General features: G+C 37.3%; 1 protein-coding gene across 4 annotated transcripts in view; it reads right to left on the reverse strand.

The window, feature by feature from the left end:
• The window catches only part of sgcd (sarcoglycan, delta (dystrophin-associated glycoprotein)), a 198,833-nt gene that overhangs the window by 80,062 nt on the left and 93,439 nt on the right, over positions 1-25,332 (reverse strand). For 2 of the 4 annotated variants that reach the window (XM_044141632.1, XM_044141629.1), the window contains one exon: positions 24,534-24,587. Coding sequence is in view for 2 of the 4 variants with exons in the window: in XM_044141629.1 (XP_043997564.1) it covers positions 24,534-24,587 (54 nt within the window). In the remaining 2 variants the exon portion in view is untranslated. Of the gene's footprint in view, positions 1-24,533; positions 24,588-24,786; positions 24,867-25,332 lie in introns of those variants that run through there. The other 2 variants (XM_044141630.1, XM_044141633.1) reach the window with 2 other exon arrangements.

The following is a 25,332-nucleotide window of genomic DNA, read 5'->3' on the forward strand; positions in this document are numbered from 1 at the left end:
TTGCTGTTGTGATTCCCACTCTTTTGGGAAACAAACTCCTGGATTAATAGTTGCTATGGTGAAACCTTCTCTCTTAGTGGGATATGGAGAGCTCTCTGCATGTCTGTAAGCCTCGTTGCTATGGTGATTCCCGCCCAACTGGTTTAATATCCATCATGGTGCTACACGCCTTTTCCAGTCGTACCACCTGGTTTGAAGGAAGATTCTGAAGTTTTACTGTTCTGTGGCCCCAGCCGTTAGCGCTTTGTATGACCTAATGTTAATTGGGACCTTGACATCTCACTTTTCAATTTTTAAAAATTTGTTATCTTATGCTCAGTTGTAAATCAGAAACAAACTTAAATTTTCCTTTGTACTAGAGTCAACTAGGAACTGGGACCTTTGCAGTAGTATTGGCTTTTACAATAGCTTTGAATTTCTCAAGCCCCATACATATTTGTTCCTATTGAAAACAAAAGGATTTATCTCCTGTTATTATGGTGATTTTCAAAATTTTTTAAGGAACAAATTGCAGAGACACTGGTTGCTATGGTAATTCTTACCTTTTATGCAGATATAACCTAATGAGTCACAGGTTTTTAATAGTTATATCTGACATTTTAAAAGACACAAAACTCCAAGGAAGACCATGGTGATTCTTACTCATTTGAAAGCGTCATTTAAGTAGCAAAGCAAATTACTTGTTGCTATGGTGACTCCTTCCCTTTCTTAGACGTAGTGGCCAGCAGATGACAAATGAAAACAAAGGTAGCTGTGAACTGATGGGGAGAGCAGTGGTCTTCAAATTGCCACTGTCTCAATGTGCCCTTGATTGCCAACCAATCAGCATCAATGCTGCTGGTTTAATGGGACTCTGGTGTGCAGGTGTCAAGTCTTCAATGACCGACTCCTTTTGAAAAGTTGAGGGATACTAGATGCTAGCTATGCTAACACAAAGGACAGAATCTGACGTTTGAGAGCAATTTAAAAAGATAAGTAAAGTCTCTGTTTCTGCATGACTAAAATAAACATCGTTTACAAGAAAAAGATGCTTTTTTTTGTTGTTTTTTTTTACCTTTTAGCTACTTATAATCACTAAATTCAAGATACTTCCATTAAGGACATAAACATTTTTTAGTGTTATATTGTATGTTTTGCAATCTAGGAAGCATCACTTTTAATATTTTTTTTTTTTCTAAACAGATGCTTAATTTCTACATATTGGTTTTGCCCTAATTAATGTATTGAATATCATGGTAATACTTTCTACTCTTTATTAGAAACAAATCTTTGCTTTCAAGATAATGTTACAGCTGTTATATATTGTTTTATTTTCTTAAAATCTGTATCCAGTTGAATATTTCAGTATCTAATAAGATTATGTTCATATGCAGTGTCATCAAATGAGATCAAAGAGTTATAAACACAGCTTGATATACTGTCCACACAAAGAGACATGAAAGAATTCTATAGAGTGTATTAAACTGGCACAAAGTGAGTCGAATGGAGCTGGGCTGTAGTGAACTGAAGTGCCACTGAATAAAGAATCTTTCTAAATGAAGTTAACACAGTGAGCACAGACCTGTGCTGCCGGCTGCTGATAAGGAGAACTCTCTGTGTGCCTGTAAGCCTTGTATCTGCTGTTTGATCAGTGATGTTGGGACTGGTGTTGCTGAGTGTAGGACATGGCGATGCACTGCACTGATGGCAAGATGCAGACGGGGCAACATGTCAGCATTGGAAGACGTCCAGCCGTGCTGTCAGTGGTGTTCTTCCATGTAAAAGTCTTTACGTCAGAGAAGGGATCAAACATAGAGGGAATGAACAGAGTGACATCAAAGGAGGAGACTGTTAAGTATGAAGCTAAAGAATATAAAAATGAGCAAAGGAAATTAAAGAGCTCTGGGGTAGCACATCAAAACCTTCAGTAAATGTCTTTAAATCCAATAGTTCTGGGAAAAGAAACCTGTAGTTAGCAATACAGATGTCATCTTATTTTGCTATTTTACTCATCAACAAATTTGTAGAGGTCAGAGGTCTAGAACAATGGTATAATCAACATTATATCTTTAAAGTTGAAGCATTAACAGCAAAAGGGAAAAGTGGGTAAGTGTAAGGGTTTGAGTCTGAGAGAAAGGACATAAAGGTAGGAAGTCTGAAAGTACACAAGGAAGTTGAATGCAAAAAGCTAAGCAAAGAAAACCAAGAAGGAAAACTAGGACAAAGAACAACATGAGAAAGGAGGAAAAGACGAAGGAAATAATGGACAGACATGAGGTCAGAAGGAGGGACTGAAAGAGGGAATGAAAGAGGGAAGGAGGAGTACCGTCAGTCAGCTCCTTCATTGGGACAGTTTTAGATTAATCCAGTTCAAATGCTGGAAGAATGCTAAATCTCACTAAACACCTTTAGCTATCCAATTAATCTAAAACACAAACAGTGATGCTAAGTCAAGCAGAAGGGGTTGAGCTTTTTACATGTTAAAAGTTTTCTTTAGCTGCAGATGGATTCTTTGCTACAAAGCATACACTAATCTGTGTTTAGGTGTCAATCTGTGAAAACGTTATTCCAGAAATTTTGTGATTGATTCAGTTGCGGTTTTGCAATGCTAAGTCAAGCTGCTGATTTATTTTTAGAGAAACTACCTTTCTTTTTCCCAACAATCCATTTTTGTTCAGTCTTTTCCATCTGACCCATCAAGAACTTCAATATTCAACATAAGCTCAATAAAATGATCCACTGCAGTTCTAATTTCAATTTTTTTTTTAAATAACACAAAAAACACCTTTTGTGACAAAAAAAGCCCACCTTAAAATGTATTCTTATCTTTCAACGTTCGCTCTAATCCTCCACATCTGTGGTTCAACCCCACTGAAATGGAAGCGTGAACATTTCCTTAAATCCTTGACAGAGATTACTCTCTCACAGCGGGGAAAAGACATCGGATCTCCTGCTTTAACATTTACAAACCACGGTTTAAATAAGAGATTCACTTGGTTGGAGGGAAGAGGGATGAGGGCTGTGGTTGGAGACAGATCAGCTCTGATGAGTGGGCAGAACACGATTAAGGATAAAAACTGTGAAAAATGAAACCGAAGCAGTGGATAGAGCAGAGAGTCACATTAGTTCAACTGTAGAGAGGAGTGTTTGAGTAACTTTAAATATGCATTAGGTGTCTTGGTGGTTGAGTCTTTCGCAGGGAAGTGAAAACATCTCAGTGACTCTCTGTACTGTCAATCTCTGCAGAGATGCTTGCAATGTCTGATCTGCAGTAAGAGAGCTCTTGATAACCGAAATTTCATCCTCTGAGCAAAATAAAAGCTGTGACAGTCATAGAAAATGAACACTGATCTGGTTTAATGTGTAAAAATCAATCTGTCCGAACAGATGTTCACTAATTACTCTCTTCTTCAAAAGCACAGTCAGGCTGAGGGGCATAAAAGTGGATAAATCTGGTTAAAGCACCTTTTGATTGAAGTGGTGAAAATGAAAACCATCTATTACAGAGAAACTGATTAACCTGAAATAAATTTAGCTTCACATTTGTTGTTTTCCACCCTTAAGGCCAGCTGTAGCTGAGAGATTACAAAGGATATCATTGCATAAATGTATCAGTCAGCCTCAGAGAACAAAACAACAAAGCATTATCTTACACTTTTTTACAGTGAAGACATGCATCAATAATTTAAGAAAATGTGGGTTCACAGACAATTTTTGACATTCAACTTGTGCTTGAGGGCCGTAGTCCTTCAAGAGCAGATATAATTTGAAGTGATGTTAGCGCCTTCATAGAATAGTTGGCACCATGAAGACAAAAACATTTCCTCAGTATTTTGAAGCAACATCTGAAGGGATCAACAAGAAAGTTCAAGATTTTACACAAATGGGTCTTCTAACAGTTTAAGTGCAATTAAACTTCTAAATTCAAAGAAAAGTAAAATAACAAATCTTAAAATTATCTCCAAGGACTCAGCTGTTTATCAAACATAATTTAGATAACTGACAAAAAACAAGAACATTTTATTTAGTCTGATTTAATGTCAGACGGTGGGAAATATGAAAAGGTTGAGTTCTTATGTAATGTGTGCAAGCACTTCAATCAAATTCGATTTTGTTTACAGTGTTTTGCATCATAAAACTGTAATTTTACTCAGAGTTATTATTCCATCAGATACTCCAAGTGGATCTGACCCAGTGCAGATTCTGCAAACAATGCCGGGCTGTTGCATAAGAACATGGTTTGATCAGTAATGTCCTAATCTGTACTCATGTATAGATCAAACCTGGACAAACACACACACACACACACACACACACCCACACGCCCACGCACACACCCACACACTGTAAAATGTAAAAGTAAAGTGTACTCAAAAAGAAAAGTGACCTGAACTCATTCCAGCTTACTCTGTTGACTATACTAACTTAAACTTAGCAAAGACAACTTTCTACTGAGGCAAGTAATCAAACTCATCAGCAGCAAGTAACCCGAACTTGGAGTTATGAGTGAGCAAAACGCATCTGCATAACCAGCAAAAAACTCGGCATCATTCGGCAGCTCTCGTTGAACGCACATGCGCATTGGACACTGACAGTGGACGACGTGCTTGAAAGAAGCGCCAAACTGTCAACAATACGGCGGTTGCTGCAGCTAAGTTTTGTCACGGTAAGTCCCACTGTTTTTTAGCAAACTTATATTCGTTATCTCGGCCGTATAATTCATCCGTAAGTCCAGGTTTTGAGGTTAACTTTATGTGTAATGATTTAGCGATGCCTGGGACTAACGTTAGTCGAAAATATCATGTTTATTTAGTGGCAACAAGATGGAGCGGCAGTGCAAAAAAGCTGTCCGGGACGCAAAAGCAAAAAAAGGAAAAGGGATAAGGATAAAGATGTTGGGTTAAAAAGCCGCTGTACTGTTATAGAAGGTTTATGATGAGTAGACTGCCGTAGGTAGGGCAGCTGTAAACTGTAGGAGAAGCAGCCGTGATGAAGAAGTGTAGGGTCACCAGATTTGGGTTTCTGAAAAGGAGGACACTTCTTTTTTTGTTGGCGGGGGGGTAGAATCGCCAACGGGGGGTGGAGATGGGGGAGACGGGGGGTGGGGGGGTAGAACCAGCGGTAGCACAAGAAATCGGTAGCACATGTGTATACATGTGCTACCGATTTCTTTGCCATACAAAGAAACCTGGAATGGAGTAGTGGAACGGAGTGGCAATGTAATCACAATGCACTGTAAGCAGTGTAATGTGTTTTGAGGCAGTTGACCAAAATCCCTAACGATTTTTAAATTCCCCCCGGACAATTTTTAGGTCTGAAAAGTAGGACATGTCCGGGAAAAAGAGGACATCTGGTCACCCTAAAGAAGTGTTATGTTGATATGTAATTGTGGTGTTGCTTCTATTGTTGTTAGGACTGCGAAGACCCAGACGTGTCTCACACCCCCATTGGGATCCTGACCATCATTCCTGAGGACAGGCAGGCCTCCACTGACTCACTGCACCTCCAGTCTTCAAGTACTGCCATCATTTTGGAAGGAAGTCTTGTCATGAATGATCTTGGGAATCTTCCACATGCCATGTGCTTGCTCTTTGGACTTATTTATACTCTGAATTTGGAGTACCCTCAACAACTGAAGTACACCTTTGACTTCATCCAAAGGGTGCTTCTGTCACTTGGACATAAATCCCTAAAACCAAAAATACAATCACTCAAAAATCTTCTGATGCAATGAGTGAATGTGATGTGACATTATGAATCAATGTTGATACCTTTACCCTTATTGGAAAAGCGATTTTTATTTCTTGTTTGATTCTTTTTTTGTTGGAGAGAGCATCATTGCATTTGCAGACTACTAAATGGTTTTATGTTAATGAGGAGAAACATTACTTCACTTCACTACTTCATTATTTACTTTATCAATGTTATGATAAATGTTGGGCTCTAGTATTGAGAATTGAGTTTTTGTTTCACACCAGTCGACAAAGACATTTAAGCAGGGATTCTCACAGTTTTAAAGACTGAGGGCCATTTGAAGGATTCAATATTAGATTGAAGGCTACCCTAGAAAAAAAAGTCGTGTCATTTTTTTTCCCTAAAAAAAGTCTATGGAAAACTTTGTTTCCAGGTTAGTGTGTATGTAACCACACTTGAGAACCTTGTATTTAAGGTAAACTTGTTTAATTATTAAACATTTTTTTCCATTCAAACTGTCTGTTGGCTCTTCGTTCCAATAACTTAACACTTTTGGTTCATCTTACTTGAACATATCAAGGCAATTGGTTTCCTGATATTTTGCAAGTAATGTGAACTCTTAAACGTGTAAGTATAACTTATTTTTATGAGTACTGCTTAATTGACATAACTCACAATTGGAAGTAGTCATAATTGACATTTTATAGTCAACTTTACTAATGATTTTGAGTTAACGGCACTCAAGTTTACTGCCATTATCTGAGTGGTCTAAACATAGTTATTTTTAGCAATAACACCTTAAAATGAATTAGCTACTTTACTTGAAGATTTTGAGGCAATCGGTTTCCTAACTTTTTTTAAGTAAAGTGAACTTATTACTTTTTACAGTGCACTGCAGATCAGATGAAGACCTTATTTTTTCTCTCTACTACTCTCAGAGTGATCTCCAGCGGCCTCATTACTAAAATCATATAAAAACATAGCCTGGGACCTTGATTTGTTCAATAATTCAGGCTGCTTCTCTACGCCGTCTGACTGCAGTTGCTGAAGGCAAGTCTGCAGGATGCTGTTAATACTGAGTGGAGAACACAACTCCTCTGTGTGAAAATTATTGAGCTGGATAATGAGACGAATACATCAGGCATTGCCTTTAGACAGACCGTCGGACAAGTGGAAATTCCCCTAGTTTCTAAAGGGTTTATTTTTATAAGCTGAAGTCACCTGGCTGTTTTTGTCATTTAAATAAAACAGGTTGAATAAAGCTGTTATAGTTAATTGCTAAAGGAACGGAATTGTTAAACCCTTCCTGAACTTTAACATTTGTATGTTAAACCCATGATATGGTGAATAACCATTTGTAAATAATGTCAGAATTGTGAGAAAAAAGTTTAAAGTCAGAATTATTTTCTTTTTAATCCTCTTCTGTAGTTTCAAGCATATCAACAGAAAGTTAAGTAGCAGGAAAAAGTTTGACAGCAGATAAAATGGTACAGCAGCAAAAACTACCTAAAATATGCGGATAATGAATTTATATGAGTTTCACTTTCAGTACTGAGCTACTAAAATTACTTTTTAATGAAATTTTAATGTACTGATTTTATTGAGAGACATTTCTACTTATTTTACTGACCTGGAAGTGCTGTGGGAAACACTTCCAAGTCAGTAAAGTCAGACGGCATTTGAGGTGATAAAGTTGAGTCATTCTGGTGTCATCGAATTGCTCTGTTAATGGTAAAGTTAATAGACAATAAGCATATTTTTCTCCAGAAAATTCTGGAGAAATTTATTTGAATATTTTCCTAAAATACTGCTTTTATGGAGACTTTGAGCAGTATTTTATAGAAGATGATTTGGGCTACTGAAAAATAAAGAATTCTGACTTTAATCCACTGAGATCAAAAGTGAGAAAAATATCAGAATCGTGAGATTAAAATCAAATATTTTTTAGTGACTAGTCCTTTTCCTTAGTATTCAGCTCTTATTAGTTGCAACATCCTCTGCCAGGTCTTGTGCCTCCAAATGTTCAGCATATTGTTGTTTATTTTCTGCATGTGCCATTTTTAACTTGTGTGAGGAGGAAAAGGAGATGATTAAGAAAGAGAAAAGTCAGAAACAAAGCGATAAATGACTCAGTAGAGTCTCCCAAAGGCAATTAAGTAGATTTACCATCTGCACTCCAGCCAGCATCATTCTGGGAAAATTAGAACGTCTCAGTTAATACGCTCTGGGTGTTTTTCTACGCGTCTCCCTGACTGTGATTTAGATTCTAGTGTTTATGTTTTTCTTTGTCAGCAAATTTAAACCAATAGGTGCCACATATAGATTTTAATTTTAGAGCAACCTGCAGAGTTCCCTCAGATTCTACTTTTTAATCATCTCTGGACTTGAAAGATTTTAGTTTTTGATTTGCATTTATTCTGATGATGTATTTATTTATAATGATGCCTTTTGTTTTGTTTATTTTTGATAAATTCAGAGGCAATAAAAAAAGTTTCAAATTGAAATAAACGTTCTCAAATATTTTGCTTAGGAATTTGAAAAAACACTTAAAAATATGGCTAAATGTAATTGTTTCCCATTTAGTGGTAAAATGGCATTACTTCGATGACACAGTGACAGACCATTAAACGTTCTTAGTAACACTTATAAGATTTTCACAAAATTACTACAAAAAAACCTGAAAAAGTGTGTATTCTTATCACTCATGCCTTTTAGGTATGATATATCTTATAGTAATATTTAATATTTAACGCTATGTTGACTAAAATTAAATACTATTGAAATGCAAAGAACATCTTTGCTAACAGTGATTATTGTGCAGTCTATTGTGTCGGCCAAAACTTTTAGTTTCCTTCTAATCTCTGTAGAAAAGAAGTTCTGTATCAATAGTTTTAGCAATCAGTCAGTAACTGTTGTTTAATCTTTATTAATCTTTCAGTTATTTCCATTCACTAAGTTTTTTTTTTTTTTTCTTTCACTATAACATGTCCACTTCAGCTGCAGAAAAATCTATTAGTGAATGTGTTAAATGTGCCTTGCAATTTTTTATTTATTCAAGTCTGCTGCTGTAGCACATTTCAAGTTGAATTAAAATAAATACAATTTCATGACTGCAAGACTCTAATGTTCAAAGCTGAAGCTGAAAGAGCCTAACTTTTTTTTCAAATTGCTAATTAAAACTCCGGTGGCAGACGTCTTTCTCCCTGCAGAGCAGAATAATGTGAGTCATCAGAGCTTGCCGGTTCAAGCTTCAACTGCTGTTTATTGATCTGCTTGTGTAGTTCACCTTCTTGGTGCATACACATCTTTATAATAGGCCTGTCACGATAGCAAATTTTGCTGAGCGATTAATTGTCTCAAAAACTATTGCGATAGACGATAATATTGTTTGAAGACCTTTGTACACTGATTTAATGGAAATGACATAATGCATGCGATTTCCTGCCAAAGATAGATACACTTTGTTTTCAAAAGAATAATCAACACTGGAACTGATAACCAAAACAACCAAAAACAAAAATAAAATGGATTCTCAGTCTCCTCTAATAAAAATGTACTTGAATTAAAACACCAAAGTGGAAATAAATACTGCATTCATCCAAAAGAATGCAGATTATGAAGTCTGCATACCATATTGCCCTTCAGTAATTATTAGATTTAAATAGAGAAGATGGGCACATCTGACTACCTGACACAACAGTTCACACTACACGTTAGTTCACACCTAAATTTTCCCCTTAAGACAATCTTAGAACGTTGGTCGTTCTAAGATTGTTGCTTGTGATTTCATAACCGATCATCCTGTAGTGTGTGGTGTGTTATGGTAGATCGTTGTGGCCACGCCGATCTAAATCAGGGATTTTCCCGACTGAGAGGTTAAGGCAGCCTGTTGAATGTGACAGGTAGCCAATCAGAAAGCCTGTGCTTTCTGAGAGGAAATTACAGAGGGGAATCCCAAAGAAGCTGACGGGGCAACCCGAAGTCCAGCCGATATTGGAGATGATATGTGGAAACAACATTATTGTTTATAAAACACTTTGTGCAAAGAATATAGAAATGACGAGGGGAGGAGTTGGAGTGAAATTGCTACGCAGTTGATGAACCTGGTAACTTTTCAGCTGTTCTTCGTTAACGTGACATAAATTGGTTCTGATGATTTTCATTCAGTCAGGACTTGCTGACACTAGAGCCACATGCATTGCAGGTAGATTGTAGTAAAGCATTGGTTAATCGCAGACAGCTCTAAGATCATGTAGTGTGCGCTGGGCATTACACTAAGGATATGAGGAAGGGAGGGTCAGTGGAGAGCACCGGAGTTGAGCCTTTTTTCATTTAATGTCATCAACAGAAAGAGAAAAAGACTGGAAGAGATTATAAAGCCAATAATTAAAATGATGTTGATAATTTTAATTTATCGGACAATTAATTGATTTATCGTTTATTGCGACAGGCCTATGTTATGGTTTTTGAAAGTTTTATTAAGTTAGCTAAATTTAAGTATATAAAAAATATACTTTTGTAGAAAGTAAAATTGCAGCATAAACCTAACCTTTAGAAGGTTAGGTTGCATCCATCCTTTTTTACTCTACCAGAGCAGACCAACACATCTCTATCTGCTGCTGAAGCACCAATCGGTCTACTAATCTATCGTAGTTTAAAATCCTGCAAGAAATAAAGACAATAACAAATGGGGAACCTTGACTGGAGTGGGAACCCTGCTGGAGCCAGGCCCCGAGGGCACTGTGGGTCAGCATTGGCTCCTGGAGCTTGAAATGAAGCATAGGAAACCCATTCTGTAGGGACCCACCATCTCTTTGGAGAGAAGCCAAGGATGATTCCAAAATCTTGTCCTGCGTATTTCCCTCAACAGACTAAAAAGGTCGATGTTAGTCGGTGCATCAGATTGCCCTGAGGAATAACTGTCTATGCATGGTTCTTTGCCGGCCTTGTGATGAACAACTGACCTTTCCTTTAGAACCCCCTTTCTCAAATATTGACCATAGGATTTAAGCAGGTGAAATAGTGACTCTGACCTCATCCAGCTTGCTTCTCCTGCAGTTCAGGGCTCTGGAGCTGCTGTAAAAGCTCCCATCAGTTACATCTCCACTCAGCAGCCAAATGAAAGCCTTGGCAGAAAGTCTGTTGATCAAAGCTTGTCGAGCTACCATTAAATATGACTTGTAGACTCCAGAGATGACTGACGTGTGTAAAACTGGCAGGGCGTAGAGCACTGAGATCGGTCGCGCAGACACTGGAAAAGTTGTCTGATATTTGGGAGAATTTTCTGCATGGTACAAATTACCATTAAACAAAAAAATTTAACAGAGCTGGTGAAGCTAACACATGAAAACTGATCAAATCAAGTCAGAGCTGTTCAGAGATGCTACATACATAGAAGAATGTGGAAAAAAACATATTTGGATGAAGTAATATAAATAAACCTTTTTTTTTTTTTTTTTTTTTTTAAAAAGACCTTTGAAAATGTTTTGAAAAATGTAGAAAAAAGAAAGCCAGTTTTAGTTGCGGAATAAACTAATTTATTCCAACGTAAAATGGCTCAACACAATGTATCACACAATATGCAGGGCATTATTCACTCTTTTGAAGAAGGTTCACCCTGTTTTAAACTTCAGAGGTTTGGTTTGAAGTGCCTTGAATATTAAAGTGAAAGTAAACCCCATTATGTGATCGAAACAGCTGTCTGGTGCCTTCAGGAAGAAGACTGTAGCATATGATTAGGCTGGTCAGAATTTTAAAAAGGTTTTAAGAAATTTGAATTCAGTCATTCAAGAATATTTACCCTAAAAGCAAACCACAAGATGCTAAAAATGCTAAAGGTAATGTCAAAACAGTCTTATCTTTACCATATAGGACTCAGTTGTGGTGGTTGGATACTCTCGGGATGTTTTCATACCTGATAGTCCAATAGTCTTGGTTCAACTGGGGACCATAATTGCAACATTTGTTACATTTCAGCTGGTGCAGTTTGCTTTCACACTACACTGTGTCAAATGAACCAAAGCCCTTCTAAAAACCTGTTCACCTCATCGCTTATGGTGAGAACCGCCAAAGGAAATGAGACTAAAACCTCTGAAGACACTGGAGCGAAAGATAAAAATTGTCTGATTTTAGCAGTTGTAGTATTTCTCTTTAGACTTTGACAAAACACCACAAACCATTTCTCCTGCTAGCCTGCATGTTATTATCTGGTTGTATTTACCCAGAATACTTTGCACTGTAGAGTCTACTGTTGCTATGGAGTTTCTATACTTTACACTCTAGAGTTTGATAAAAGTGGACTAAACAGGACTGATGTGAATTCAAGCTTATGCCACCACAGAGGACATGAAACAAAAACCTTGTTCAAGGAAAACAACCTCATATGGACAGTGAAGCATAGAGGTAGAAGTGTCATTGAATAAATTTACCATGTACAGTAGGGTATTATAGAAGACAATGTGTATAAAAATACAGCTGAGGGACAACTTCAACATAACAATTACACAAAACCATACCAGTAAATCCATTAAGAACTGGTGGAGCATTAGGAAAAGGAAAGTTATGTGACAGATCTTAATCTCATTGCATGGTAACTGGATGTAGATACAAGAAAATCAACATTTCACAGCTAAGGAGAGATGAGTGAAACAAGGTTTTTACAGAAAATGACTGCATTTTTTTTTTTTTTTTATCTATAGGAGGTGAGACTATCCATTAGGGGATAGGATGCCCCAACCTTTATTGTTAGAATCCCACACAGAAGGAGCTGTCTACATCTGCAGAACATAAGACATGACTTATAGCAGCTTTTTATATCCTGATCCAAATAAATACATCAAAGCACTTTTTCACTCCTCTGTAGAATCAGACTATCGGATCGGAGATCTGTACAAAGTAAACTGAACCATCCTGTTAATCCCTTAGTAATTGTTCCGCCTTCTTTTAAAGGTTTATTGATCCTGCTAAGACTTTCAAGGTCTTTAGCATCTTAACATTAAAAGGACTTAGCTGGAGTAAAAGATGAGTTTATTTAAATTGCATGGGTAATCTGTGACTCTGCATCTCCTCAACAAGCTCCATCTCCATAGAGTTTCTAGTTTAGATTGATTGAAACCATATAAAGTCCACCAGACAAAGTTGGCTCTTAGGTTCTCAAAGAGTTTCAGACCAGACGATATGCTGTGAATGGTGTTTTTATTTTCTGTTAAATATCCCAGAATTTCCCACATTATTTGAAAACATCTTACAAAAAAAGAGCAACAACACAAATTTTTCTTTCTTTTTTCCCAGCTACTTGATGTTTCAGGATCATCCCGTGCCCCAAAGCCAGAAACTTGGAGCTAAAATGACTCCCTGACGCAATGAAATCAATTATTTTATCATTTATCTTTTAAGCTTGAAGCAGGTTCATTAGCTTCTTTTTTGTGGAGTCACATCAATCCTCGCACCCTCTCTCCCTCCGTCCCTCCCCCACCAGGCTTCTATTTGTGTTCTCTTCATCTCTTTATTTTCAGCTTCATTCTGAGCAATCTCTTCCTCCCAGTCAAGCTCTGCATCTTCTCATTTCTACATCTGAAAGCTGTTCATCCCGCGTCCTTTCTGAAGCACTCCTGCTTTCTCCTTCCCATCAACTCCTGCTGATTTGCTTCACATCTCCTTGAATCTTCACTATTGCATAATTTTCTGCCATGCTTTTTCTGCTTATTTCAGACACAATGAGCCGACCAAAGGGAGTAGGGGTAGAGCCTTGTCGACAGCAGCATGTATTAAATCCCCAGCTGACCTCCCACACCATTTCACTTCTCTAATCCGGGGGCCAAAACGATCAAGGCGAGAAGCCGCCCCCACTGCCTTATGGGGGAAGATTGGCTTGCTAACTAATTTACCCCCCATCAACTCCTTCGCAGTCTTTCCCCCCAAGGCTGCTGTAAAAAAAAACCCACTGTGTCATTGCACTCATGTATGGAGGTCACTGTTCTCCGCTGGGCGACCTCGTAAGTTTTGTGTAGCAATTAATTACTGTCACCGCAGCCGGCACATATGGGCCTATTATCATAAGGCCTCACAGGAGGATGTTTCCTGCTGTGGGAAGTCATATGGAACGCTTTAAAATGCCAACGAACTTCACTTTCTCTCCTGTCGCTGCTGTAGTCTAGCAGAAGATGGATTTCAGAAGTTATTTTAATTATTTATCCACTTTGATGAGATTTGTGAGGAATTTTAACTTTCAAGATGCTCTGCAGAGACACAGAAAGTTCACCATTCTTTGATTTATGTGTTAAGATTTGAAAAACAGAAAATATGGCTTGTTAGGAAACAAAAAGCTTCTTCTCTCTAATAAGAATAGAATAACATGATTTGGGTTTGCAGGTTTGGACATGGATGAACAAGAAAACAGAAAAACATCCTCTAAACTCCAACAGATTTGGTTCGATTGGGATCCAAAATTGCAACGTTTGTTACATTTTCAGCTGGTGCGGATCTCTTTCACACTGTACAATGTCAACTGATCCAAATCCTTTGAAGGACTCTGTTCCCCTCCTTACCTGTGGTGGTGCTGCACCAATAACCACTGTAGGAAATTACACAAAAACCTTTGAAGAAGAAACTGAGCACAATTTTGTTCTTCACAAAATATAACAAAAATGGCATCAGATTTTAGCAATTAAAAGATTTCCTTTCTGTTTTTGGCAAAAACCATGAGCCATTTCCCCCGCTAGTGCTACTCACATGTTTGTTTTCTCTTGCATGTTGCCCTTTTAGTCTGCATTAATCAAACTCTAGTTTGTTTTCCTTGAAAGTCTGGTTCATTTGGGGAGGTGTGAACTCTGATGTTCAGTTTATGTGACAATTCAGCCATGTTATCAGCATCTGTGATAGTACTCCACGACAGAAACGCAAACAATGGAGGAAGGAGACAGAGTACCTGCAGTGGTCTCCGTCCTCTGCATTTAGTAGCTGGAAATACAGGAACTATTTTGAATTTCCATCAGCAATGGACAACAACATAAAGGTTCGCTGTTCCCTCTGTGCTGGTCAGAAAGTCCTATCCACCTTCAAAAACACGACCTCAAATTTAAGGAAGCATTTGCAGTCACAGCAAGGGACAAACAAGCTTATGGAAGTCCCTCCAGGTGGCTTGACACAGAGAGCTGTCCCACCATTCAAACAACAAAAGCTCAACTTTGGTGCGAAACCAGTAAGTGAGCGAGAGCTAAAACAGTTGATTGGTCGATATGTAGTAGAAATGATGCCTTTGAGCACAGTTAACTCGCCTGCATTTTGCACCATTATACATTGAATCCACACAGCGTTAATTCCGAACTGCCTCACAGAGGAGCTTTTTCACCATATCTGGAAAAAGAATATGAAGAGATGGAGAGAAATCTGAAGCCTGCGCTGAATGAGGTCAATTTTGTGTCAACTACTGCAGATATTTGGACTGCTAATGCAAATAACAGAAGCTATATGGGAGTAACGCTCTACTGGATCAATAGAGCTACATTAGAGCGCAACAAGGCTACTTTAGCATGTAGGAGGATCCGCGGCAGACGATACGATGTTAGTGCAGAAATTAAAAACATCCACTCTTCATATGGACTACTTAACAAGGTAGTTGCAACAGTGACAGATAATGGATCCAGTTTTGTGAAGGCATTTAATGTTTTTCAGCCTGTCACAGAGTCCAATGATGAAACTGAGGAAGAGTCAACCAGGACAGATGATGATGATGTCACCTTTGTGAATCTGACAGAAATTCTCTGAGAGAATGCTGAGAATGAAGGTGATGGCCAGCTGTCTCTACCCCCTCACCACAGGTGTGCCTCACACACCATCAACATAATTTCCATAAGTGATGAACATAATTTCCATAAGTGATGTTGAGAAATATTTAACTTTCCATGCGCAGAGCAAGGTCGTTTATAGGAGCAGCATAGCAAAATGCAGAACGTTGTGGACCAAATCCAGCAGATCTACCCTTGCATCAGGAGCACTGGAGGAAGTCAGCAAAAGAAAGTTCCTGGTACCAACATCCACAAGGTGGAATTCATTTTTTGATGATGTAAAGAGAGTTGCAGAAATCCCCATGAGTGATCTGAATACGCTATGCTGCAAGCTAGGAGTCAAGTGCTTCATAGATCGAGAGTACCAGTTCCTGCATGAGTACTGCACTGTCATGAAGCCCCTGACTGCAGCTCTGGACATTTTACAAGGCAACTGTCCTTATGAGACTTTATTACCCACTCTTGAAGTTCTGATGCAGAAGACCCTGGCTGTGAAAGATTCACTCTCCAGAATCCAGAATGACTGCAGGCCTTCCAGATGGTATCGCGCAGGTATATTCTGTAAGCTAGTTAAAATTTATTACATTATACCATTTTTGTACATTGTGCAGAATATTTATTATCAACACAGAAAAGATTAAAACAAATATAAATGTCAATAAAAATTGTAAAACAAAATTTTATCCATATTCAAATCCCATGTAAGACATGGTTAATTAAATTACATAATAATTGTAATTTATTATAAAATATCAATTATATTTTCAGGCTACCGAGACTCATTTTGCTGGTGTGCTTCTCGTAGCTGTCAGTTGTCCGAAATTCAAACTTCCACGGCTAAGAGACGCAGTTAGGAGGGAACGAGTGAAAGAGCTTCTGGTAGCAGAGAGCCGCAAAGTTGCTCCTGTCAGCCAAGGTGAGATGGACTTTTTTTTCACTTTTGAACTACAGCCAGAGGAGACCTACGCTGCAGAACAGGAAGTCCTGGACTTCCTGGGGTCAGCCTATGACCTTGAAATACTGTGTAAATTTTCAAACATAAAGAAAATTTTCTTGAAGTGTAACACTCCAACCCCATCAAGTGCTCCCAAAAAGCGTCTTTTTAGTCTTGGAGGTTTGATGCTCACACCTAGAAGAAATAGACTTTCTGACAGGAGGTTTGAAAAACTGTTGTTAATGAGGTACAACCACTCTTTACCCGTCCCACTCCACTGTTTCACTCATAAAATGGGATTACAACATAAGATTAGCCCAAAGTTACAAAAGAGATCATGTCAGCCTATATGTGGTATTATACTTGTAAGAGTTTGATACTAATGTCAAGAAATACTATTTTATGTTTTAGAAAAGTATGTATCTACATTTACTGCAGCCATGAAACACTTATATTTCATGAAAGGTTTTAATGAGATGCAGTCAAAAAGACCTATTTTTACTTTTTTGTAATGTGTAATTGCTTTCAGTTCAACTTTCAGAGATACATTGTTGATGTTCTATTAAAATACACTTCTAATAAAGTAAGTATTAGCAAACCTCAATGTCATTTCTATATCACGGCGGAGGGCTGTTGTCAGCAGCTGCTGAAAGTAACTAATAAAGTTACTTCAGATGTAACTTAGTTATTTTCCAAATCAAGTAATCAGTAATCTAACTAAGTTACTTTTTCTAGGAGTAATCAGTAATCTGATTAAAATTACTTTAAAAAAGTAACTATGCTATGACTGGTGTTTAACAACAGCGGGAGAAATGGCTTGACAATAGAGAATTCTTACAACTACTACAATCTGATATTAACCTACTCGTTTACATTTCGTGAAGAAGGAAGTCGTGCTCAGCGTCTTCTTCAGAGGTTTTTGTGTTGTTTCTTTCAGTGGTTCTTAAAGTAGTGCTGCCACAGATGAGGAGTTAAACAGGTTTTTCAAAGGGTGTGACTCATTTGACAGTGCAGTGTGAAAGCCAATCATTACCTCATCAGCTGAAAATGTAACAAATGTTGCATCTTTAGTCCAGAATCAAACCTCCCAGACAACACCCTATAGCATAGCACCATGTTTCAAACAAGCATACCAGTTTCCAATTGCAACCATGGACACTCCTTGATTTAGACTTGTTTGGAAATCTTGTGCTCATATACCTGACCTTCAACTCCTTACACCTGGTAGATCAAATGTGAGGCTATCTGACCAACAGCTGGTCACACATAAGCTAACATAAAATCCAAATATGTCTGAAACAGGCCTTCATCCAAAAACCTTTCAGTTGTTCTTCCAAACTGAGACTGAAGTCAAAAGTTATTAAAAGCTAAATCTTTTTTTAGGAGATTCCTTTGGCCATTAAGAGTGTAAGACTCGTGGGTGTCCAGATACTGTGATTCTCCTTTGTAGAATAATCCACAGAAACAATTGAGCTCTTTCTCAAAGACGAACATTTAATTTCTTTTCCACTACTCCATCAGCCGTTACTGCACTCCGTCGTAACCTAATGTTCGCCCCCCCCTTCACAATAAAACATTTCCAAAACATTTTACATTTTCATAACTCCAATTTTCACTCTTACAAAAGAATTAAATTCCTGGATTTAATTCTAAGGCTGACCACAAATTTTAAATAGGTTCTCTTCTTGGCTTTGGAAAGCCCATGCCACATTGTGTATGAAGAATGCAATAATAATACAAGCTCTTTGAGGAAAAAGCCCAGTCAAGAACATTCCAAACATGAACCACAAGGATAATTATTACCTGGGGGGAATAGTTGTTGATTTCACTCATCTGGGAAATCAGCTCACCAGCTGTGATGTTGAACCTCCACAGATTACCTTTGTTCAAGATGAAAGCCTTCTAATATTGTCTGCTCATTGGGAAAGCCACATTTTCTGGATAATTGATGTCATTTATTTTATTTCTGCCATCACTAATTTACCCAAGAAGCTCTCCTTTGAGCCAGAAAATAAATGGTAGTCTTGCAAAAACCTTTAAGGTGACTCAGTATCCAGTTTGTGTCCATAGTCACAAAAACCCTCCATAACTGTAAACCATACAAATGCAGCAGAAATGATTGAGAGAAAATAGATTCAGACCATCTTGTTTTAAGGTTGACCTATTATGCTTCCCTGAACATGTTAGGATAGGTGGAAGGGGTATACAAAACATGTTCATTACATTTTTTTCCGCACATCATTTTTTGATAATAAGACTTTTCTCTGCTCTGTTCTCCCTATTTTGAGCTCCTTCCAGAAGGAGCTGTTTTAAGGCCTCTTGTCACTTTAAATTCAAAAAACTGCTGCTAGCCACGCCCCCACAACTCAACATTTACACAAAATGGCTGTAAATAGATGCACAGTCACACAACTGTAAATTATTGAAAAGCAGAAGTGGAGTCTACTGCACAACCAACAACAATGCAGCAAGTGGTTTCTAAACAGTAAATCAACAACAAAACACTTGTACAGCGCATGCAGTGGTAAAACTAGCTGACCAAATCTCCTTGTGCTCTGCTTTAGTTGCTAGGTGCCTTCAGATTTTTGGTGTTACATTTAACGTTTTTTTAAAATGACTCATTTTCCAGACACCAATAAACATGATGTTACTGGCAAAAAACAGCTAGAGCTGAGTTTTTTAAACTGCTTTGGCCCAAATGAAAGAACAAAAATGTATAAAATGTGAATTTCCACAACACATCCAGCTTAAACTTTAAAAAGGAAGAAGGTCAATTAAACTGTTGAAATTCAAGCCACAAATATGAATATTATAAGGGAGATAAAATAATATTCAGTTTAAAAATCACTGAATTGTTAAACTTTCATTTTTTTTAAACTTGCGAAATGATAAAATATTACTTTTAAACACTGGACAAAACCCAGTCAGAAAATAAATAGTTCAATTAGAATTTTATAACACAAAGGAGAACTTTTAATATGCATGATGATATTAACTAGATTTTAAAAAGCTTATGAAAGGATAAATTAAAATGAAATATAAATTACTATGTTGGTGACAGTAGTTCTATCTGATGGTATTACCTTGCCTGTTTTCTGGTAGAAACCATCATTAATACATTGTATATATCAGGAAGAAGAAGGGAGCCTTAGCTTGAAACTGACATGTTATCCTTCCCTGACTGGAAAAGAGGCCATTTTGAATGTTCCATCTCTCACAGAGGGGACGTAGACTAATTCCTCCACTCAATCCAGACCCAGAGTGAAAATCATTCCTCTGATTTTCACACGAACAGCTCATTTCGTCTAAGAGTCAGCTGTTTGGGTGTTTGTTTCTGACTGTCTTGTATATTCTGTGTTTATCACAGTCACAGCAGAACAGAGTGTTTATGCTGTATTTACTTCTTTTCGTTTCAGAGTTTAGTTCTGCTTTTTCCTTTTTTTTTCTGCGCCTGGCCTCCAGTGACATTGTGTTTTCCAGAATTTCTTTCTCCATTTCTGACTCCAGTTCTCCCGCCGCCGCTCTCCTTCCGGTGTTGTTGGCTTTGCTAACAGGTGTCTTTGAGGTGGTTCATTCAGAAGCAGCTGGATCGGGTCCTCTCCACTCCATCCTCCTCTAACTGCTCACTTTTACTTCCACATCTCTGCACATTTCCATCTCTTTTTACCTCCAACAGTCCTTCCTTTCTCTTCCGTCTCTCTCCCTCTCTTTCTCTCCTTCGACTCGTGTGGTTTCATCAGATTTGTTCAGAATAATCAGCAGTAAAATCACCACCCAATCCTCCCTGAACATTATACTGCCAGAAAAACAAAATTAGGTCTGTGAGAAAGTAAAGTTTCATAGATATCTGCAAGCTGCTCTTAAAACTATTACTCTAAAAGTTTTTTTATTGATTCCTTAAGTGATTTTACAGAGACCCAGATCTTGCAGATGTCGTACTTTTTCTCATTTATAATAAATTCTTAATATTTTATTGGTTTTGTCATGAAAGAAGCTCTCAATGTCAGCAATATTTAGCTATTTTGGCAGAGAGGGTAAGACGTTTTAATCACGATCATATTAATTTGTGGTTAAACGACGTACAACTGTAAGGGTAAAAAAAATAGGAACTGGGTCTCCTTTAGAGTTACTGCAGATTTAAGTCTTTACATTTCTGTCTGTCAGTTTGGTTAAAAAGTCTTCCAGAGAAAAGGAGTTGGAGATATGATTCTTGTTACTATTATTGATGGAAAAGATGGTTTGAGTTTTGAACGTTTTCCTTCTCTCTTTTCTCTGCATTCATTAAGCTTCTTTTTTAACACCTAGGATTTGGGGTCATAGTTCAAGCATTTTTTGAGCTTTTGAGATGTATCTGTTGCTCCCAGTTGTAAAAACAGTAACTTATTGTCCCGGTTACGCATTATAACAACCGTCCAAACGTTTAAAAAAAAAAGAGCAAACTGATAAGCAGCTTATCAATTTGCAGGCTTCCAGTGCTTCAATCATACATGATACAGATTACAACAGCTCTTCTCACATTTTCATGAATAAGCATGAAAATTACTTTGACTTTGGAAATAAATGGTGTATAATGGATTATGACTGATGTAAATTGAACCAGAAAAAAATATTTGGATTGAAATGTTCTGGTTTTAGTGGGAAACAATGGCTTTAAATGACTTTGGTTGTGACTTGGCGCAACATACACATAAACTTAATTTATCATTTGCTAACAATAAAGCGGTGAGTATTTAACTTGCTTCAATCATACATGATGCGATTGTTTTTTAGTGGAGTCAGAGCAGAAAAGTCCAGGTGCCAGTCCTAAATCTGGGCCCACATGGCATATGCTTTGGTGTGAGCTGGGATCCAGGTGCCTGCTCCTGTACTGCTCAAAGGAATGGAGCAGTCAGCCTTATTGTGGCACATATTGTCATGTTTCCAGAGCGGTTAGGCTGATTTCACAGTTGTTTCCTGTAGTGGGAAAACAGAAGTGGCTTTATGAAATCAAACAGAACCGTAGAGAGAGGCGACGCCGGGAGCAAAAACAAATGCTGCTACGTTACTAGATGTGTCACCTTGTAGAGCCGACTTACTCTGCTGCCAGCAAACTCTCAAACAGAACCAACTGCAGTAGGAAAATAATGTACAACACAGAACATCTCAAGTGCTCAGAATATGCATACAGCCTTTTGGTCTCAGCGTGCCGCCACGGTATAAAGAAATGGGTAATTATCTTATATGAGCTTAAATGCTTTAGAAGCCTGGTGGTATATTTCTGCTGTACATCCACCTCTCATCTGCATGCAAACTGCACATTTAAGAAACATTTTGTAATCTCAAGTGAAAAAATGTAAACATAAATTATATTTATGTTTATTACTACTTTATGTGCTGAGCAAATGTTTCAGACCAAAGTAGGTGTGCTGTCTAGGCATGAGCTGGTAGAAACTGCAAAGAGCTGCAACTGGCTTTTTGGACCTTCCAACAGTGGCTCCTAAAAACGGACTAAAATAAAATCCTTTTCAAGAAATATTGGTTATTTTTTTAGTTTTAGCATGGAATAATTACATTTGATTTCCAATACAAAAATACACTAAAAGAACCTGTTTTTATTTAGGTCTATTTTTCTTGCCATTAGGCTGGAAGCTATGTGTAAATATCAACATCCCTTATCAGAAAAATTGTAGCCAAAAATTTTTTAATGTTTTTTTCTTAATAGAAAAATAAAAATGGGAATAAAATGGTTGCTTTTTTAAAATTACAACATATTTCAAGTAGAAGATGTTTATAAAAAACGATGTATTTTTTTAAAAGATGAGGAGATATTTATGGATCTAAGCCTTTTTTATTCAGATACATTGGGAGCATATACATTGGAGACTCTTTAGATTATAAATGTTGCAGGATGTTGCTCCAACAGTTTTTAAGAAATTAATTTTAAAAACAGTATATGTGATTAAACTTCTTTCACAAAAAAATCTATCCCTCCCAACACTCTGTCTACTGTGGATCAAGAGCTGCTAACATCTCTGCAGACCCCACACATCTTGGACACAAACCAAGTTGGTGAAACAGAGCACTGTTTTCAAAACTTGGTCATACTGTCCAGGTAGTCTGCTGCACTACTTGCATAGTCTTGTGGGAATGCAATACTATGCGTTTTTGAGGTAGTTCAGTCTTGTCTTCTTTTGTAATACGACTATTATTATTATTCCTAAGGAGGAATGATATCTCATGTCAGTAAGTTGCCAGGTGTATTATCTTGTACCACTGAATATAGGATGAGAGAATTCTAGTAATACTAGTTGATGTTTGGGAAAATGGTGTTAATGCAACAGAGCGATTTGTATTTAAGCCAAATGACTGTGATGAACCATTTAACCTGTGAATATTTATTCTAAAACCGTCTTAACTAAACACAGCAATGCAACAAAAATGCATCTCCACCTAAAACATAATAATTCAACACCATTTTTTTAAGCTGGGAAAAAAAATAAAACCACTGTCTGAGTCTTCCCAATGGTCCAGAATCACTGTTTATTCAACAAGCCAAATTCAGAGACCGTTGCAAAATGTTGCACATCCATAAAGAAATAGGCAGAAAAAAAAAATGAAGCTGATTATAAAAATGTTATCATGCTGGATGTAAGCTTTTTGCTATAGCTTGTTTTGGGCTATTTAAATATAGAAGAACATTTATTTACCCTTATATTTTAGGACAAATACTTGTAGAACACCATTGCAAAACACCATGCATTAGCAAATACAAAAAAACATAATATGAACATTCCTTGAACCTCACTCATATGAACCTATGAACCTCACACCTGAGGTTATTTTATAATCAACATCTTAGATTCACACATTCAAGCTGAACTGCAAATATCCAGGTATTGTGCATTTAAAAATCCATTCACGGTTCATCTGAAGTTGATTTTTCAAAAGTCAAGAGACCTTTTTCTCCTTAAGGATGTAAATATTGACAAGCCTCTCTTGAATTTAATATTCACTTGCATGTTTGTTGTGTCTTTATGTTTGTGGGCTTGCCCAAGAGAATTTCTATTAGTGTCTTTGGTTTGTTTTGCTGGGGGTCTTTTTTTTGTTTAACTAAGTAATCCAGATAAATTCCAGAAATAAAAATTATTTCATGTTTCATTAGATTCAACACCATACAATCATCCAAACAACCAGCTCTTGACTTATTGTTTTAACATTCTGAGATTACATCCTTTCCTTAGTGATAAAACAGTGCATGTATTGACAATTTAATAATTACTTGTATCCAAGCAAAAAAAAAAAAAAAAAAAAAAAAAAAAAAGGGAACATTTTCAGTTAAAACAAACTAGGATATGGAAGAAAATTGCTCTTAAAAGGACCATTAGAGAGATGGTGAGAAGGAGATGTGAGGGTTTTAATAAGCAATAAACAACATAGCAATTGCAAGTTTGTATCTGTCTAAGTAGAATTGATCTAGGAAGCACAAAAATGAGAATTACCTGCAGATCTAGCTGTGGAAAATCTTCACACTGCCACACTCACCATTTCACACCAAACATAACTCACAAACAAAGTTCAGAACAAAAGCATCACATATTTAAAGTAGCTTGTCACAGCTAGCCACTACTCAGAAATAATGCTGGTGAAAGTGAAAATGTTACATCTGACTTGCAGCTAATTAAACAGGTAACCGTTAGTGGGGATCACAATATATCTGACTTGATACTAGTCAGAATGGACTAATTTATGTCAATGATTAACTACAGCTAACCAATGCTCAGATCTAACCACAAGTAAGTTGAGGATTTTAGCTCAGCAGCAGCTTGTTGAAATAGTTAGCCAAAAGAATCATTAGCTTCAACAGTTAGTCAAAGCTACTGAGTAGTTTGGGGTAACTACCAGTTCAAATGTTTATTTCACTTTCAATCTAATCACATGTGAAAGGGGACATTTAAGTTAGAGCTAATGACCAGTTTAAGCTAAATCCTTGTCTGAAAAGCCAACTGAGAAAAGAACATTATGATGAACAATCAAAACTAATTCTTTTCCTCCATCATTAGCAGCTCATCCTGCAATTTCAGCCATGAAGCCACGTAGCACAGACAGAAAATAACTGCGTTATAAAATAAATGCATAGAGTAAAGAATAAAACATACACTTACCTCAGAGTGCTGATTTGGAGTACCTGACAGGGACCTGGGGATTTTTCTAATCACCTATGAAAGGAGGAAAAATATAAGGTCAGCATGTCACAGATACAATACCTCTCAGTTGATCATCTCCTCCCAGACCTCTACAATTATTTCCCACATTTCCCAATTTAGCTAGCGCCAACGAGGGATCAGAACTCCCTCAGTCTCAGCATTTATTAAGCAGAAACAGGTAAGAAGCAGGAAACCAGATCAGCAAAATTACCCAAAGAAATCCCTAACATAAGAACCTGCATCAAGCTCTGGAGATTGCTTGAACTTTCCGTGACCTGGTTTCTGGCTATGCTTGTGCTGTGTAAACTTTTGTGCTTTCATGATAGATCGCATTTTTAAAAAAAAACAGCAGTCAATGACTGCGTACTTACAAAAATTCAACCGCTGAGGCAGTTCTGTTGAAGCAGCACCATTTATTTAAGAATGTAAGAAATATTTAGCATATGATTTTCTTTCAACCTTCAGAGGAAGCACTTCAGCTGACAAATTTTCCTAAGCTTCTGGTAGTGCAGGCCTAAAGATTTATCATTAAATAAACATATAAAACTTCAAACCCGACATTCAATTAAAAGCCTGACAATATATCGGAAAAACCCACAGCAGACAGGTTTTTGTTGCACACAAGAAAACTAAGATTTCTTGTCTTTTTTTTTCGGTTTTCTCCTTCCACAGAAAAATGCATTAAAAATGCATGATGTATTGGTGTCGTGAGTTTATAAACATGTCAAAAGCATCACCCGCAGGTCAAAAGTAGTTT

The sequence above is a fragment of the Gambusia affinis genome, linkage group LG15 (assembly GCF_019740435.1).
Source record: "Gambusia affinis linkage group LG15, SWU_Gaff_1.0, whole genome shotgun sequence".
NCBI lineage: Eukaryota > Metazoa > Chordata > Actinopteri > Cyprinodontiformes > Poeciliidae > Gambusia > Gambusia affinis.